Raw genomic sequence first — 13,718 nt, 5'->3', positions numbered from 1 at the left:
GGCCAACCAAATGTCAGAAATTATAAGCAGAAATATATCTATATAAATTAGGAGTGAAAGTAGCCTAAACCAGACCAGTAGGCTACGGTGTATCAGCAAAATAAATTATGGAATTATTATGGTGGATCGAACTGCCCAGGTATAGCCTACCTTTTTAAGTGATTTGTTTGACAATCAGATGAAAACTTCTAGGCAACAAGTTATGACAGAAGAGAAGCTGCATGTATCTAACTATCGATTACAAACAAATGGCCAACCAAATGTCAGAAATTATAAGCAGAAATATATCTATATAAATTAGGAGTGAAAGTAGCCTAAACCAGACCAGTAGGCTACGGTGTATCAGCAAAATAAATTATGGAATTATTATGGTGGATCGAACTGCCCAGGTATAGCCTACCTTTTTAAGTGATTTGTTTGACAATCAGATGAAAACATCATCACACAACACACATAATATGCAAAACTGAGCCCGTATAACCGTGAAAAACAACAATAAACGGGCGGGCATTTTACCCAAGTTTCTCATAACGTGGATACAAGCTTTTTCTGCTTATTGTAAACGGGATATTACATTTACATTTACATTTACGTTATTTAGCAGACGCTCTTATCCAGAGCGACTTACAAATTGGTGCATTCACCTTATGATAGCTAGTGGGACAACCACTTAACAAATGTTATTTTATTTTTCATATTTTTTTTGTCAATATTTTAGTAATACATTTTTTTCCCTCTCTTTTGTCTTTTATATATACATTTTTTTCCCTATTTTTTTTATTTGTTATTTTTAGAGTATATTTTTTAATTTTAATTTGTTTATATATATATATATATATATATATATATATATATATATATAAAATTGTGGGGGTGGGGGGGTAGAAGGATTACTTTTATACTATCCCAGGTATTCCTTAAAGAGGTAGGGTTTCAAGTGTCTCCGGAAGGTGGTCAGTGACTCCGCTGTCCTGGAGGGAGCTTGTTCCACCATTGGATATGATGTTTATATGTGTCAACTCAAAAACATAATACTTGAGTATCCCGAATAATAACGGGATACTGGTGGGCATGTAAACGTGTTCAAGTTTAGGTCCAAAATAAGCCAATATAAACGCAATGTGCTTATTTTGGACAGATTTTGTCGAGTGAAACCTCTCGCCTCGCCTCTTCCTCTCTGGCTTTATCCCAGGAACGTTCAGAGCGCGCGAGTGACTGCCCTCTGGAGGTTGATAGCAACCTGCTGTCAATAATAGTGTACTCTACTATGCTGTACAGTCGTGGTCAAAAGTTTTGAGAATGACACAAGTATTGGTCTTCACAAAGTTTGCTGCTTCAGTGTTTTTAGATATTTTTGTCAAGATGTTACTATGGTATACTGAAGTATAATTACAAGCATTCCATAAGTGTCAAAGGCTTTTATTGACAATTACATTAAATTTATGCAAAGAGTCAATATTTGCAGTGTTGAGCCTTCTTTTTCAAGACCTCTGCAATCCGCCCTGGCATGCTGTCAATTAACATCTGGGCCACATCCTGACTGATGGCAGCCCGTTCTTGCATAATCAATGCTTGGAGTTTGTCAGAATTTGTGGGTTTTTGTTTGTCCACCCGCCTCTTGAGGATTGACCACAAGTTCTCAATGGGATTAAGGTCTGGGGAGTTTCCTGACCATGGACCCAAAATGTCGATGTTTTGTTCACTGAGCCACTTAGTTATCACTTTTGCCTTATGGCAAGGTGCTCCATCATGCTGGAAAAGGCATTGTTCGTCACCAAACTGTTCATGGATGGTTGGGAGAAGTTGCTCTCGGAGGATGTGTTGGTACCATTCTTTATTCATGGCTGTGTACTTAGGCAAAATTGTGAGTGAGCCCACTCCCTTGGCTGAGAAGCAACCCCACACATGAATGGTCTCAGGATGCTTTACTGTTGGCATGACACAGGACTGATGGTAGCGCTCACCTTGTCTTCTACGGACAAGGTGTTTTCCGGATGCCCCAAACAATCGGAAAGGGGATTCATCAGAGAAAATGACTTTACCCCAGTCCTCAGCAGTTCAATCCCTGTACCTTTTGCAGAATATCAGTCTGTCCCTGCCTGATGTTTTTCCTGGAGAGAAGTGGCTTCCTCGCTGCCCTTCTTGACACCAGGCCATCCTCCAAAAGTCTTCGCCTCACTGTGTGTGCAGATGCACTCACACCTGCCTGCTGCCATTCCTGAGCAAGCTCTGCACTGGTGGTGCCCCGATCCCGCAGCTGAATCAACTTTAGGAGACGGTCCTGGCGCTTGCTGGACTTTCTTGGGCGCCCTGAAGCCTTCTTCACAACAGTTGAACCAGTTGATTTAGGTGCAATCTTACTAGCAGCAATATCCTTGCCTGTGAATACCTTTTTGTGCAAAGCAATGATGACGACACGTGTTTCCTTGCAGGTAACCATGGTTAACAGAGGAAGAACAATGATTTCAAGCACCACCCTCCTTTTAAAGCTTCCAGTCTGTTATTCTAACTCAATCAGCATGACAGAGTGATCTCCAGCCTTGTCCTCGTCAACACTCTCACCTGTGTTAACGAGAGAATCACTGACATGATGTCAGCTGGTCCTTTTGTGGCAGGGCTGAAATGCAATGGAAATGTTTTTTTGGGATTAAGTTCATTTTCATGGCAAAGAGGGACTTTGCAATTAATTGCAATTCATCTGATCACTCTTCATAACATTCTGGAGTATATGCAAATTGCCATCATAAAAACTGAGGCAGCAGACTTTGTGAAAATTAATATTTGTGTCATTCTCAAAACTTTTGACCACAACTGTACACAACCTTTAGATGTGCATTATTCAGTAGGCATTTGTACATAATTCTTATGCAGACAAAACAAAAATGAGAACCTGAAACTAAAAAAAAAATACAGAAAAATTGAATGTCTTTATTTTCCATACAATTCAGCCCAACTAAAGATAGTTGTTTGTGAGAGAAAAGGCAATTGGACACAGTACTATATGGAGGTTCAGAAAGCATTACCAGTAGTTAATTAAATATCGAGGGGGTTGCATTTGTTTAACACAATCCCCCCCAAAATAAGACCAACATTTTAAAAATCCAAATCCATCAAATTACATGATTGGAGTAAATTGCATACATTCAAGGCATTGTTAGTTTCAAGCGAGTAGAATAAATACATGGAGAACTTACAGTTGTGTGGATATTCTGATAAATTGTAGTCTTAGAAAATGAGAAAATGATTTATTCACAAAATTAATAAGAATAAAGAATGTAATAGTGACCTTTCCAGACAATCTCGGGGGGGGGGGGACTGCTGGACTAATACATAGGCTAGGGCAAGGAAAACACTAACTGCTTGACCCAGTTGCATACATTATATAGGCATCTTACTCTGTCATTATGCATCATTAGTTAACAAAAACTGCCCCCACAGGTTGTCTGTACTGTACATTCAAATTCTGTACTGCACATTCAAATTCAATTCTTAGGGAATTGTTTTATTTAAATAAGTACACTTACAACTGACATAGAAATGATCACTCATTCCTTGCAGATACAAATTAACATATTTGTGCAGCTTCAAAAGAAAAGCAGTTTATCAATCTACTATTCCAACACTACTTGCTATGCAATTAGTCCCCAAGTAAGAGTTCACAGTGAAAAGCAACTGAAACCTCAAAGTTGTAGAAATATGAAGAGGTAGAGAAAAGTGCATCTTTCTATTTGTGAAATATGTCAACAAAATGTAGAAGACCTGTTTACAGTAATATATGCAAACAATGTCCATTGATTGAAAGTTGTGTTTGACCAAACAAATCAGAAAAACCACACCATTCAATTACCTCAATTGTCACTGTATAACACAGGTTCCCTGTATGCTACATGATCCTTAAAGCGGCAATCGGCAGTAGAAACAATAAGAAAGTATTCTAGAGAAAAGTAACCACTCTCAAATTCATAGACAGCGCTAAGGATGCAAGGACTGACCATCCATTATATAAAAATTAAAGTTTTAGAGTAAAACAAGCTTATATGTTGGGTTCTGATGGGGTACGGCAGTTGAACTAAGCTCATGAGGCATTTATACGTTATATTCTTCATGAATCAATGGGTACATATAATTTATGTATAAGTCCAAAAATGGCTGTAGCAACTGCTGATTGCCCCTTTAAAGAAGATGCCAAATAAGAAGTAGTAACTACAGTAGGTAATGAAAAAAAATGCTTATGTAGAAAATTACATTTCTGATATCTGTTTGCAGATTCAAACTCCAAACACAAAAAGTAAAGAAACATTTCCAGGATACACTCAAAGATAATTGGCCATTATTACAAGGTGTACCAAACATGTTCTTTCCTAATTTTTTCCATGATAACTACAATTTATGAACTTCATAATTACAAAAATAACATTATTATTAGAGGTATTATTTCTGTTGTGTTACATTTCTTGACATGACATCACTCAGCCCTCAAAGCTCAAACCTTGGTGTGCAGGTTTTTGTCCCGGCTCATTGTTCAATCATATAAACTTGGATGACAATTGAGTAACAGATTAGGGTAAGAGACCCTGCACACACAGGACTGATAATGAGATATATAGTATGACAGTAGCAGGCACTGTGTTCAGCATGTCTATTGTTTAGTGGAGCCATTGGAATTGGACCTCCCATCTTTCCCCCTCAGGGACTCCCTGTAGAGCAGCAGCCTCTCGGTGGTGTGAGGGGGCAGCCGGCTCCTCTTGGCCCTGACGATGCAGGACGCCATGGGGAAGAGTCGGTCAAAGCCGCCTGAGGTGGCAGGCACAGCCAGCAGCTTCCTGGCTGCCCTCTGGAGCTGGGGAAACCGTGAGGCGTCTCTCCAGAAAACCTGGGTGGAGCCGTCCCCATCCATCACAGGCTCTGACAAGTACTGGTCTAGCTCAGACAGCTTCATGCTCTTGGCCGCAGGCTGGAGGAAACTGAAGATGGACTTGCGCTTGAGGTTGCTGCTGCCACTGTTAGAGCTGGAGGCCTCAGAGTCCTCCTGGCTCTCTTCACTCTCCTCCTGCTTCACCGGTTTCCAGGAATCCATGTCGCTGACCGACGACTTGACCAGCGTTCGGACCTGTAACTTGGAGGGGGCGGCCAGGGAGGCAGCGTCCCCCTCCTGCTTGGCGTCATCGAAGGGCTGGAGCTTAATGCGGGGGTCCAGCACCGTGACCAGGATCAGGTCCCTCTGCAGGATGAGGGGCTGGAAGTGTGTGTGCAGGCCGGAGCGGAGCCCCTTGGAGAAGTGGCTGTAGTTGGTGGAGCGGGTCTCCAGGGTCTTGTCCAGGCCGATCAGGGAGGGGATGATGAGAGAGAAGGTGACGGCATCGCTCTGCAGCACCTGGATGGCCTCCTCGAAGGGCTCGAGCAGGCCGATGATGTCCACCACCTGCTCCCGCTTGGCCCTCACCATGGGCGGGGAGCTGGACGAGTCCTTCGCCTCAATGCGGGCCTGGGCAAGCAGGGTCATGACTGAGCCCCACACCGCCTCCTGCACCATCCGCCGCATCGACACAAAGGTGGAATTCCAGCGGCAGCTGCCAGGTGAGGGGGCCAGTGACAGGCCACACTCCTTCAGCAGCACCTCGTTCCAGTAGGCGCTGCGGCGGAAGAAGGCCACCACGTTGTGCACCTGGGACAGCAGGTTCTCCACCACGCGAGAGTTCTTCAGAGCCTCTTTGATCACCAGCTGCAGCATGTTGGCGACACAGCCCACGCGCGTGCCAAACTGGATCTCTGAGAAGTCCTCTGTGGGCATCTGGTCACCCAGGAAGGCTAGCATCTCCTCCTCGTCCGGGTCGCCCCTCTGAGATGAGCACATGATCCTATAGTCGCAGAAGAGGTCGTAGGCAGCGATGGTGTGCTTGGCCTCGTTGGTGATGATGTAACCCAGGTTGTTGGGGAACAGGCCGTAGCTCAGCAGCACGGCTTCCAGCTCCCGGGCCATGGCCACGTTCATGTTCTTGTGGCCGATGTGGCGGAAGGCCACGGTGGGCCGGTGGATGTGCCAGTCGTCATCCAGGAAGTGCAGCTGCACGGCGACAATAGGGTCGGCGTAGGGGCTGGCCCAGAGGTCCAGGGTGGCGTGGACAACGGCATCGCCCGCGCTGGCAGCCAAGCAGGTCTTCAGGTCGCGGATCAGATGGGGCTTGATTGCCTTCTCCACGTCGTCGTACAGCCGGAGGCCCACGGCACGCTGGGACAGCCTCTGATACTGGGGGCCGATCACAGACATGAAGCTCCTGAAGCCTGAGCCCTCCACGAAGCTGAGGGGCAGCATGTCCTCCGCTATCATCCGCAGTACGGCCTCTGTGATGCTCTTCTGGCGGGACTGGTGGAGCGTGGGGACGCCGCCGGAGCTAGAGCAGGGGTTGTTGGAGTCCCTCTTGGCTAAGACAGGCGGGAACACCACCGTCTTTGACCTGACTGGGTGAGAGTCCTTTTTTGGCCTAATTTTTAGCATGGGGGCTATAGCCTCTCTATATTGCCTCATCTACAAAGAACAAAGAGAATGGGTGAAAAGGGTTGAACGTTTCAAGATTATTGTGTGAAAAAATGCTCAACAGGCTCAATTTGGTTAGTGATAGTAATACTTTATGCCTGATAGGAGGATAACAGAACACATTACACATCCCTTCTGATAGGTCTCCCACAGACATAGGTGAGTATGTGCAAATATAGAAAGAGTCAAGGATATGGCATTCTTACCACCTCTGGAGGTTCAGGCTCCGAGTCCAAAACAACGTCACAACGAAAATCTACCTGTAAGCAAAGATAACATTACATTTGACATTTTTGTCATTTAGCAGACGCTGTTATCCAGAGCGACTTACAGTAGTGAGTGCATACATTTTCGTACTTGTCCCCCGGGGGAATTGAACCCACAAACCTGTCGTTGCAAGCGCCATGCTCTACCAACTATTTACCAACCTAAGTTGGAAAACAACCACAATTTCCCTTGTTTACACTAACAGCATAACAGGGTGCCTGTTTGTATTTGAGGAATACAAAGACCTGACCTCACCCTGTACCAGAGTAGTGGGTGGTGGGTTAGGTGAAACATTGTGCTTGTTAGTATGTGAAGAATACAAAGGACTGACCTCGCCCTGCTCCAGAGTAGTGGGTAGTAGTGGGCTCCCGTCATCATCCATAACATATGCTCCCATCTCTGCTTTACGTTTGATGGTTGAGTTCCAGTGGTTTTTCACAGCATTGTCCGTCCTGTCAAGAGGTAGAAAAGCTGTGTGTCATCCCTGGAGTGCAAAACTACACTATGACCTTCTATTCAAATTGACCAGTAAATTGGAGATGTCATTGTTAAATTAATCAAATCATACAAATCCTGTTAGGTCGCATTCAGATCCTATGTTTCATAGCATTTGGCAGGGTTCGACATTAATTATGATTAACGATGTCACCCGGGCCAGTACAAACATGTCTGGGCCAGTAGATCTCTACAGTCACTGGCTCAATCAGGCCAAAAACTTTTCTGCGTATTTTGGCATTTCAGTTCGAGATTTCCGTGCGCTGCTGTGGTCTTCCATTAAAACTAGTGGTGCCGCATCGCATTCAGCACCGCACGGTTGGAAATATGCGTAAAAGTTGTGCTATTGGAGCAATATGATTAGCCGTTCATTCGAGCACCACCAAGAGTCACAACTACTTCTTGAAATCAAAGCACAGCATAACTAGTTAAATATTACTAGACTTAGCTAAAATTATTAACTATATGTTGGTAGATTTTGGTTATATTAAATATTATAATAATAAGAGTGACTTGCATTCAGAAACAACTTGCGGGTTTTCACATTTCTAGCGAAGTGAGTTGATGTGTTCAAAAGCTAGCTGTGCAGAGCAAAATACAGTTCTTAAAGGGGCAACGGCATCTTAAACCTAGTATCCTTACTTGAAACAATAACAAAGCGGTCACCCCACATCTAATTTGGTAAAAAGCTCAGGGATGGGCCTTCAGAAATGTAACCACTCAAGACAGAGCTATGGATGCAAGGACTGACCATCCATGATATCAAAATTATAGTTTTAACCATGTTTTGAGGCTATACAGTGTTTGTTTACACTTACCTTGTTTATAAATATTGGGAGTAAAACAAGCTTATATTTTGGGTTTTGATGGGTTACGACAGTTGCACTAAGCTCATGAGGCATTTATAAGATACAGTATATTCTTCAAGAATCAATTGGTATACATCAAAAAATGGAGGTAGCAACTAAGGACTAGCTTTAAAAAGATAATGACATACTTCGTAATAGAAACATGAAAAATGAATTCTACAATGCAATTTGAAAGTTAGCTGCCATGTCTGTTTGCGAAATTACAACAACAAAGACCTTACCTCAAACAACGAACACCATCTTTTTCCCTGTCGGACATCATTGCACAAGTGATCGAACAGCAGAGTATGTGCAACTTTTTAACCTTGATGCTGGAGATCCTCTCCTCCGTTTAATAAACAAAACAATAACAAATGCGCCTGGGGGCGGCCAGTGGCGCCTTTTACCCTAATGCAGATCTCAGCTTTAAAGAATAAAGTAATGATTTGCATTAACAATTTATATTACGCAGATTTTAATACTTACCATACTCAAATGTTGCCTATTCGTAGTTGAATAACAGAGAGACAGCACACTAACCTATGGGCCCTGCATGACCCTAATGTATTTAATCTACCACAGGTCCAGGTCAGTAGTTAACATGGAACCCTGCTGTGGTCAGTTACCTTCCAGGTAGAAGCTTGGCGATCTCCGCCCAGCGGTTCCCGAGGACACAGTGGGCTTTGTAGATGATCAGGTCCTCCTCTGGGGTCCATGAGGACTTCTTCACGTCCGGGTTGAGGTGGTTGTGCCAGCGCTCCCTGCACTGCTTCCCCTGGCGACCCTTCAATTGCCTGGCCACCATTGCCCACTGCTTGGTCCCATATTTACTCACCAGCTCAATGACCTACAGAGAGGAACAAGGATAAAATGTGTATAGTATCTATAAGCTGGAAGTAAAGGCCTAAGCATTGTTGTTCACTAGTTTACTCCAATTAGGGAAGGGGTGGTGGGGTTGGAAAGTAATAAAGGGAAATATTATTTTTTTAAGGATATGTACAGTGGGGGAAAAAAGTATTTAGTCAGCCACCAATTGTGCAAGTTCTCCCACTTAAAAAGATGAGAGAGGCCTGTCATTTTCATCATAGGTACACGTCAACTATGACAGACAAATTGAGAATTTTTTTTCCAGAAAATCACATTGTAGGATTTTTAATGAATTTATTTACAAATTATGGTGGAAAATAAGTATTTGGTCAATAACAAAAGTTTCTCAATACTTTGTTATATACCCTTTGTTGGCAATGACACAGGTCAAACGTTTTCTGTAAGTCTTCACAAGGTTTTCACACACTGTTGCTGGTATTTTGGCCCATTCCTCCATGCAGATCTCCTCTAGAGCAGTGATGTTTTGGGGCTGTCGCTGGGCAACACGGACTTTCAACTCCCTCCAAAGATTTTCTATGGGGTTGAGATCTGGAGACTGGCTAGGCCACTCCAGGACCTTGAAATGCTTCTTACGAAGCCACTCCTTTGTTGCCCGGGCGGTGTGTTTGGGATCATTGTCATGCTGAAAGACCCAGCCACGTTTCATCTTCAATGCCCTTGCTGATGGAAGGTTTTCACTCAAAATCTCACGATACATGGCCCCATTCATTCTTTCCTTTACACGGATCAGTCGTCCTGGTCCCTTTGCAGAAAAACAGCCCCAAAGCATGATGTTTCCACCCCCATGCTTCACAGTAGGTATGGTGTTCTTTGGATGCAACTCAGCATTCTTTGTCCTCCAAACACGACAAGTTGAGTTTTTACCAAAAAGTTATATTTTGGTTTCATCTGACCATATGACATTCTCCCAATCCTCTTCTGGATCATCCAAATGCACTCTAGCAAACTTCAGACGGGCCTGGACATGTACTGGCTTAAGCAGGGGGACACGTCTGGCACTGCAGGATTTAAGTCCCCGGCGGCGTAGTGTGTTACTGATGGTAGGCTTTGTTACTTTGGTCCCAGCTCTCTGCAGGTCATTCACTAGGTCCCCCCGTGTGGTTCTGGGATTTTTGCTCACCGTTCTTGTGATCAGTTTGACCCCACGGGGTGTGATCTTGCGTGGAGCCCCAGATCGAGGGAGATTATCAGTGGTCTTGTATGTCTTCCATTTCATAATAATTGCTCCCACAGTTGATTTATTCAAACCAAGCTGCTTACCTATTGCAGATTCAGTCTTCCCAGCCTGGTGCAGGTCTACAATTTTGTTTCTGGTTCCTTTGACAGCTCTTTGGTCTTGGCCATAGTGGAGTTTGGAGTGTGACTGTTTGAGGTTGTGGACAGGTGTCTTTTATACTGATAACAAGTTCAAACTGGTGCCATTAATACAGGTAACGAGTGGAGGACAGGGGAGCCTCTTAAAGAAGAAGTTACAGGTCTGTCAGAGCCAGAAATCTTGCTTGTTTGCAGGTGACCAAATACTTATTTTCCACCATAATTTGCAAATAAATTCATAAAAAATCCTACGATGTGATTTTCTGGATAATTTTTTCTCAATTTGTCTGTCATAGTTGACGTGTACCTATGATGAAAATTACAGGCCTCTCTCATCTTTTTAAGTGGGAGAACTTGCATAATTGTTGGCTGACTAAATACTTTTTTCCCCCACTGTATATATATATTTGCGGGGGGGGGGGGGGGGGGGGGGGAACATGGGGATTGGAAGTGATGCAGACAATTACATTGATGGAAGTTACAATCTATCTGCAATATTAAAGCTGATATACCCCCTAAAGAAAAAAGGGATGGATAACTAATCTATATATGTCTGTATAATGGCATTTGTTTTTCATTGCTCACCTTGTCATCCTCCTCCTTGGTCCAAGTCCCCTTGATTAAATCTGGATCTAGAGCCTTCATATAGCGGTGCATACATTGATACTCTGTTCGTCCCTATAAGAAATCTACTTTAGTATCAATCCTAATAGAAAAAAATAGGACTAGAATTATCTTCTACAATTCAGCCATATAGCCTGTGCTATATCTATCCCCAATACCCACTGGTAGGAAGCTGGCGATAGCTGTCCAGTCACTATTTCCAAAGTTGTTCACCAGGATCTTTAGATTCTCATCCTGCCAGTACAAGAGAAAAACAACTTAGAGAACATACCACTACACCTGCTAAGTACTTAGAGCAGCAATTATTCTATTTTTCCTTCATAGCACTTTTAGGTCAGGGCTGCGAGCCTCTGGTTAGTGTTCAGTTTACAGAGGACAGTATACAAGTAAAAGAGGCCATTTTAGAGTTATGGCACAAGGCCCAGAGTTCAGTCCAGATCAATCACTCACCTCCTCATGTGTCCACTTCACTTTAACTTTATAACTCTCCCGCTGTTCCGCCACATCAGAGTCTGTGTCAACACACAGCATTTCATCTCCATCTTCACTCTGCATGCTGCAAATAAACAGGTAGAAACTGATGAGACGGGGTGCGTTCCTCTGCCCAGGCGTTGCTGACGCATGCCAGATTTTACAATGCCTGGATAGGTAAGTATTTTAATTATCAGCTAACTACATCGTATGTTATAGCAATCTAGTGCCCGATGGCAGCCGATAACGTGGCACGCAACCATTGGTTGATGCATTAGAATGTCTGAGCAGGGGAACGCAGCCAAGAAGAGACCAGAGGCAGGCATACAACCCTTGCACACCTGGATTTTATGGAATTTGATGTTTGAGTGAGACATGGATGTGCCCCTCAATTACAAAGTTCCTACACAGCTGCCATCACTTAGTCTACTCATACCAGCTACTTTATTGACCTGAACCTATTACATGTGAGCACTGTACACTTGAACTGTTAGAGAAGTCTTTACTTTTTATGACAGTATCCTCTCTACCACAAGGTTGATAAATCCGTTTGGCCATTCAGAACGCTAATCCTATTACCTGTCTCTTACACATTGTGATGTCCAATAGGGTGCTGTACCCAATGAAGGTTGGTACAGCGCCGAAATTCAGCCTGAGCCTGTCAACAAAACCAGCCTTCCACTTGTGGTATCTCTCATAATCGTTCGGGACAAAATTAACAACACATATGGTTGTAACGCCTGGTGTTCCCCTAACAAAAGCAGGCCGGCTGATTCTGACATAGTTGTAATACTTCTTACAATACTCCAAGTCCTTCGGCCAAAAGTAAAAAGTAACCCGGTCCCTATCCTTAAAAGTGCACTCTTTAACAATACAAGGCCTAGTCATTTCTACCATTTTAAAAGCTATTTCGACTAAAAAAAATCGAACAAACTACACTACTACAGCCCTAGTACCCCATGCGCGTCTGTGGGTTGCAACAAAAGGTGGCAACATGAAATACAAAATTCCAATGCATGTGCTTCAAATTGCGCAACCTTGTAACAAGTTGGTGTTCACATACAATGAATGTAACGAATTCCTGAGGCCCACCCCAACAGTCTTGGAAATAATGTAGTTAGCTAGCTAATCAACAAACTACTTGCTACTGCTGCGAACGATAAAGCCAACCTTTAATTTAGGCAAATCAATTTAGTAATATCTTCACCAATCAATACCATAATATACACCATGGTACTTAAAAGTTGATAGCTAAAGCTATAATTAGCAAATTGTTGCACTCTTACATGACAGAAAAACGTATTATTGACTGCAACTGGTGGTGAAGATGCCGGTAACGTTAACTAACGTGTCCAGCTAGCTAGCAAACAACTACTAGCCGACTACTGGCCACGATAACAACAACGGCTTCTAAACCGGCAATGGACTGTTACTGAACAGTTAGCTAGCGAGCTAGTTTCCGGCTCACAACCAAAATGCACACGAAGTCCAGTGAAAGTAAAACGACACAATGTACCAAGGCATTTTCGCTTTCTGGGATGCAGCCACAGTTCCAGGTTCTCGTGGAATAAGTTGATGCGCGTGGCTCCTTTTCACTACTGAATAAGATGAACTACTGAATAAGATGAACCGTATGGCCCATTGGCTTACCCGCGCGGCCAACCGGACATTTCCCCTCAGCTTCTTGGAGTGTCCAGCAAACCTCCCAAACCCAACTGTCGCGGCCTTGCCTCACAGTCCCGTACGTTCAACCGACACGGAACTCTAACCGTAACAAAAAAACTCTTAAATTACAATACTTTGCAAGTAAAGTAGCTAGACTATAGAAAACGAATCCACCAGACTCATGCGTTTCAGTTTCTATCTCGCGCCTAGCGCATTTTAGTTGCAGATTTTTCCCGGGAACCGGTAAGGAAGAAGGGTATGTTCAAGACCATCAACGCTCTCCGGAAACAACGCATTTGTTGGACTCGGAGATTTTGTCATAACGTTACATAATACCGAAAAGCAAGAGCGCAACTTTTTCCCCAACCTAAAGCTAATTTCCTGCATTTCTACGCAGTTTTAACATGACCCAGGCCCTTCTAACTAGTTATTTTTAGAACAGCAAAAATGGCCCCAGACACTCATCAAGCTAGGTAAGAGATCATTATTAAACATGCTTAAAGGGATAGTTCACCCAAGTTACAAAATGGCATATTGGTTTCCTTACCCTGTAAGCAGTCTATGGACAATGTATGACATCAATCCATGCTTTAGTTTAGATTCCCTGGCAC

At 43.5% G+C, this 13,718-nt stretch overlaps 1 protein-coding gene across 1 annotated transcript; it reads right to left on the bottom strand.

The window, feature by feature from the left end:
• Positions 1 to 2,908: 2,908 nt before the first annotated feature.
• Positions 2,909 to 13,333, bottom strand: mybl2a (v-myb avian myeloblastosis viral oncogene homolog-like 2a). The gene is made up of 8 exons (XM_084185152.1): positions 13,093 to 13,333; positions 11,422 to 11,527; positions 11,134 to 11,205; positions 10,933 to 11,025; positions 8,772 to 8,992; positions 7,134 to 7,254; positions 6,742 to 6,795; positions 2,909 to 6,526 (listed from the first exon to the last, which is right to left on the bottom strand). The coding sequence occupies exons 1-8, from the start codon at positions 13,110 to 13,112 to the stop codon at positions 4,640 to 4,642; spliced, it is 2,574 nt and encodes an 857-aa protein (XP_084041278.1). The 5' UTR covers positions 13,113 to 13,333; the 3' UTR covers positions 2,909 to 4,639.
• Positions 13,334 to 13,718: the final 385 nt, after the last annotated feature.

The sequence above is a fragment of the Coregonus lavaretus genome, assembly GCF_964263955.1.
Source record: "Coregonus lavaretus genome assembly, chromosome: 20".
Taxonomy (NCBI): Eukaryota; Metazoa; Chordata; class Actinopteri; order Salmoniformes; family Salmonidae; genus Coregonus; species Coregonus lavaretus.
The sequence above is the reverse complement of the archived record's forward strand: the minus strand, read 5'-3'. Positions and strand labels throughout refer to the sequence as shown.

Excerpts from the sequence above, each read along its gene's own strand:
- mybl2a (XM_084185152.1), bottom strand. The coding sequence starts at position 13,112 with ATGTCCGGTTGGCCGCGCGG. Across the intron at positions 11,026-11,133 it reads CTATCGCCAGCTTCCTACCA|GGACGAACAGAGTATCAATG; the intron begins GTGGGTATTGGG and ends GATTTCTTATAG. Across the intron at positions 6,796-7,133 it reads CTACTCTGGAGCAGGGCGAG|GTAGATTTTCGTTGTGACGT; the intron begins GTCAGTCCTTTG and ends CTTTGCTTACAG.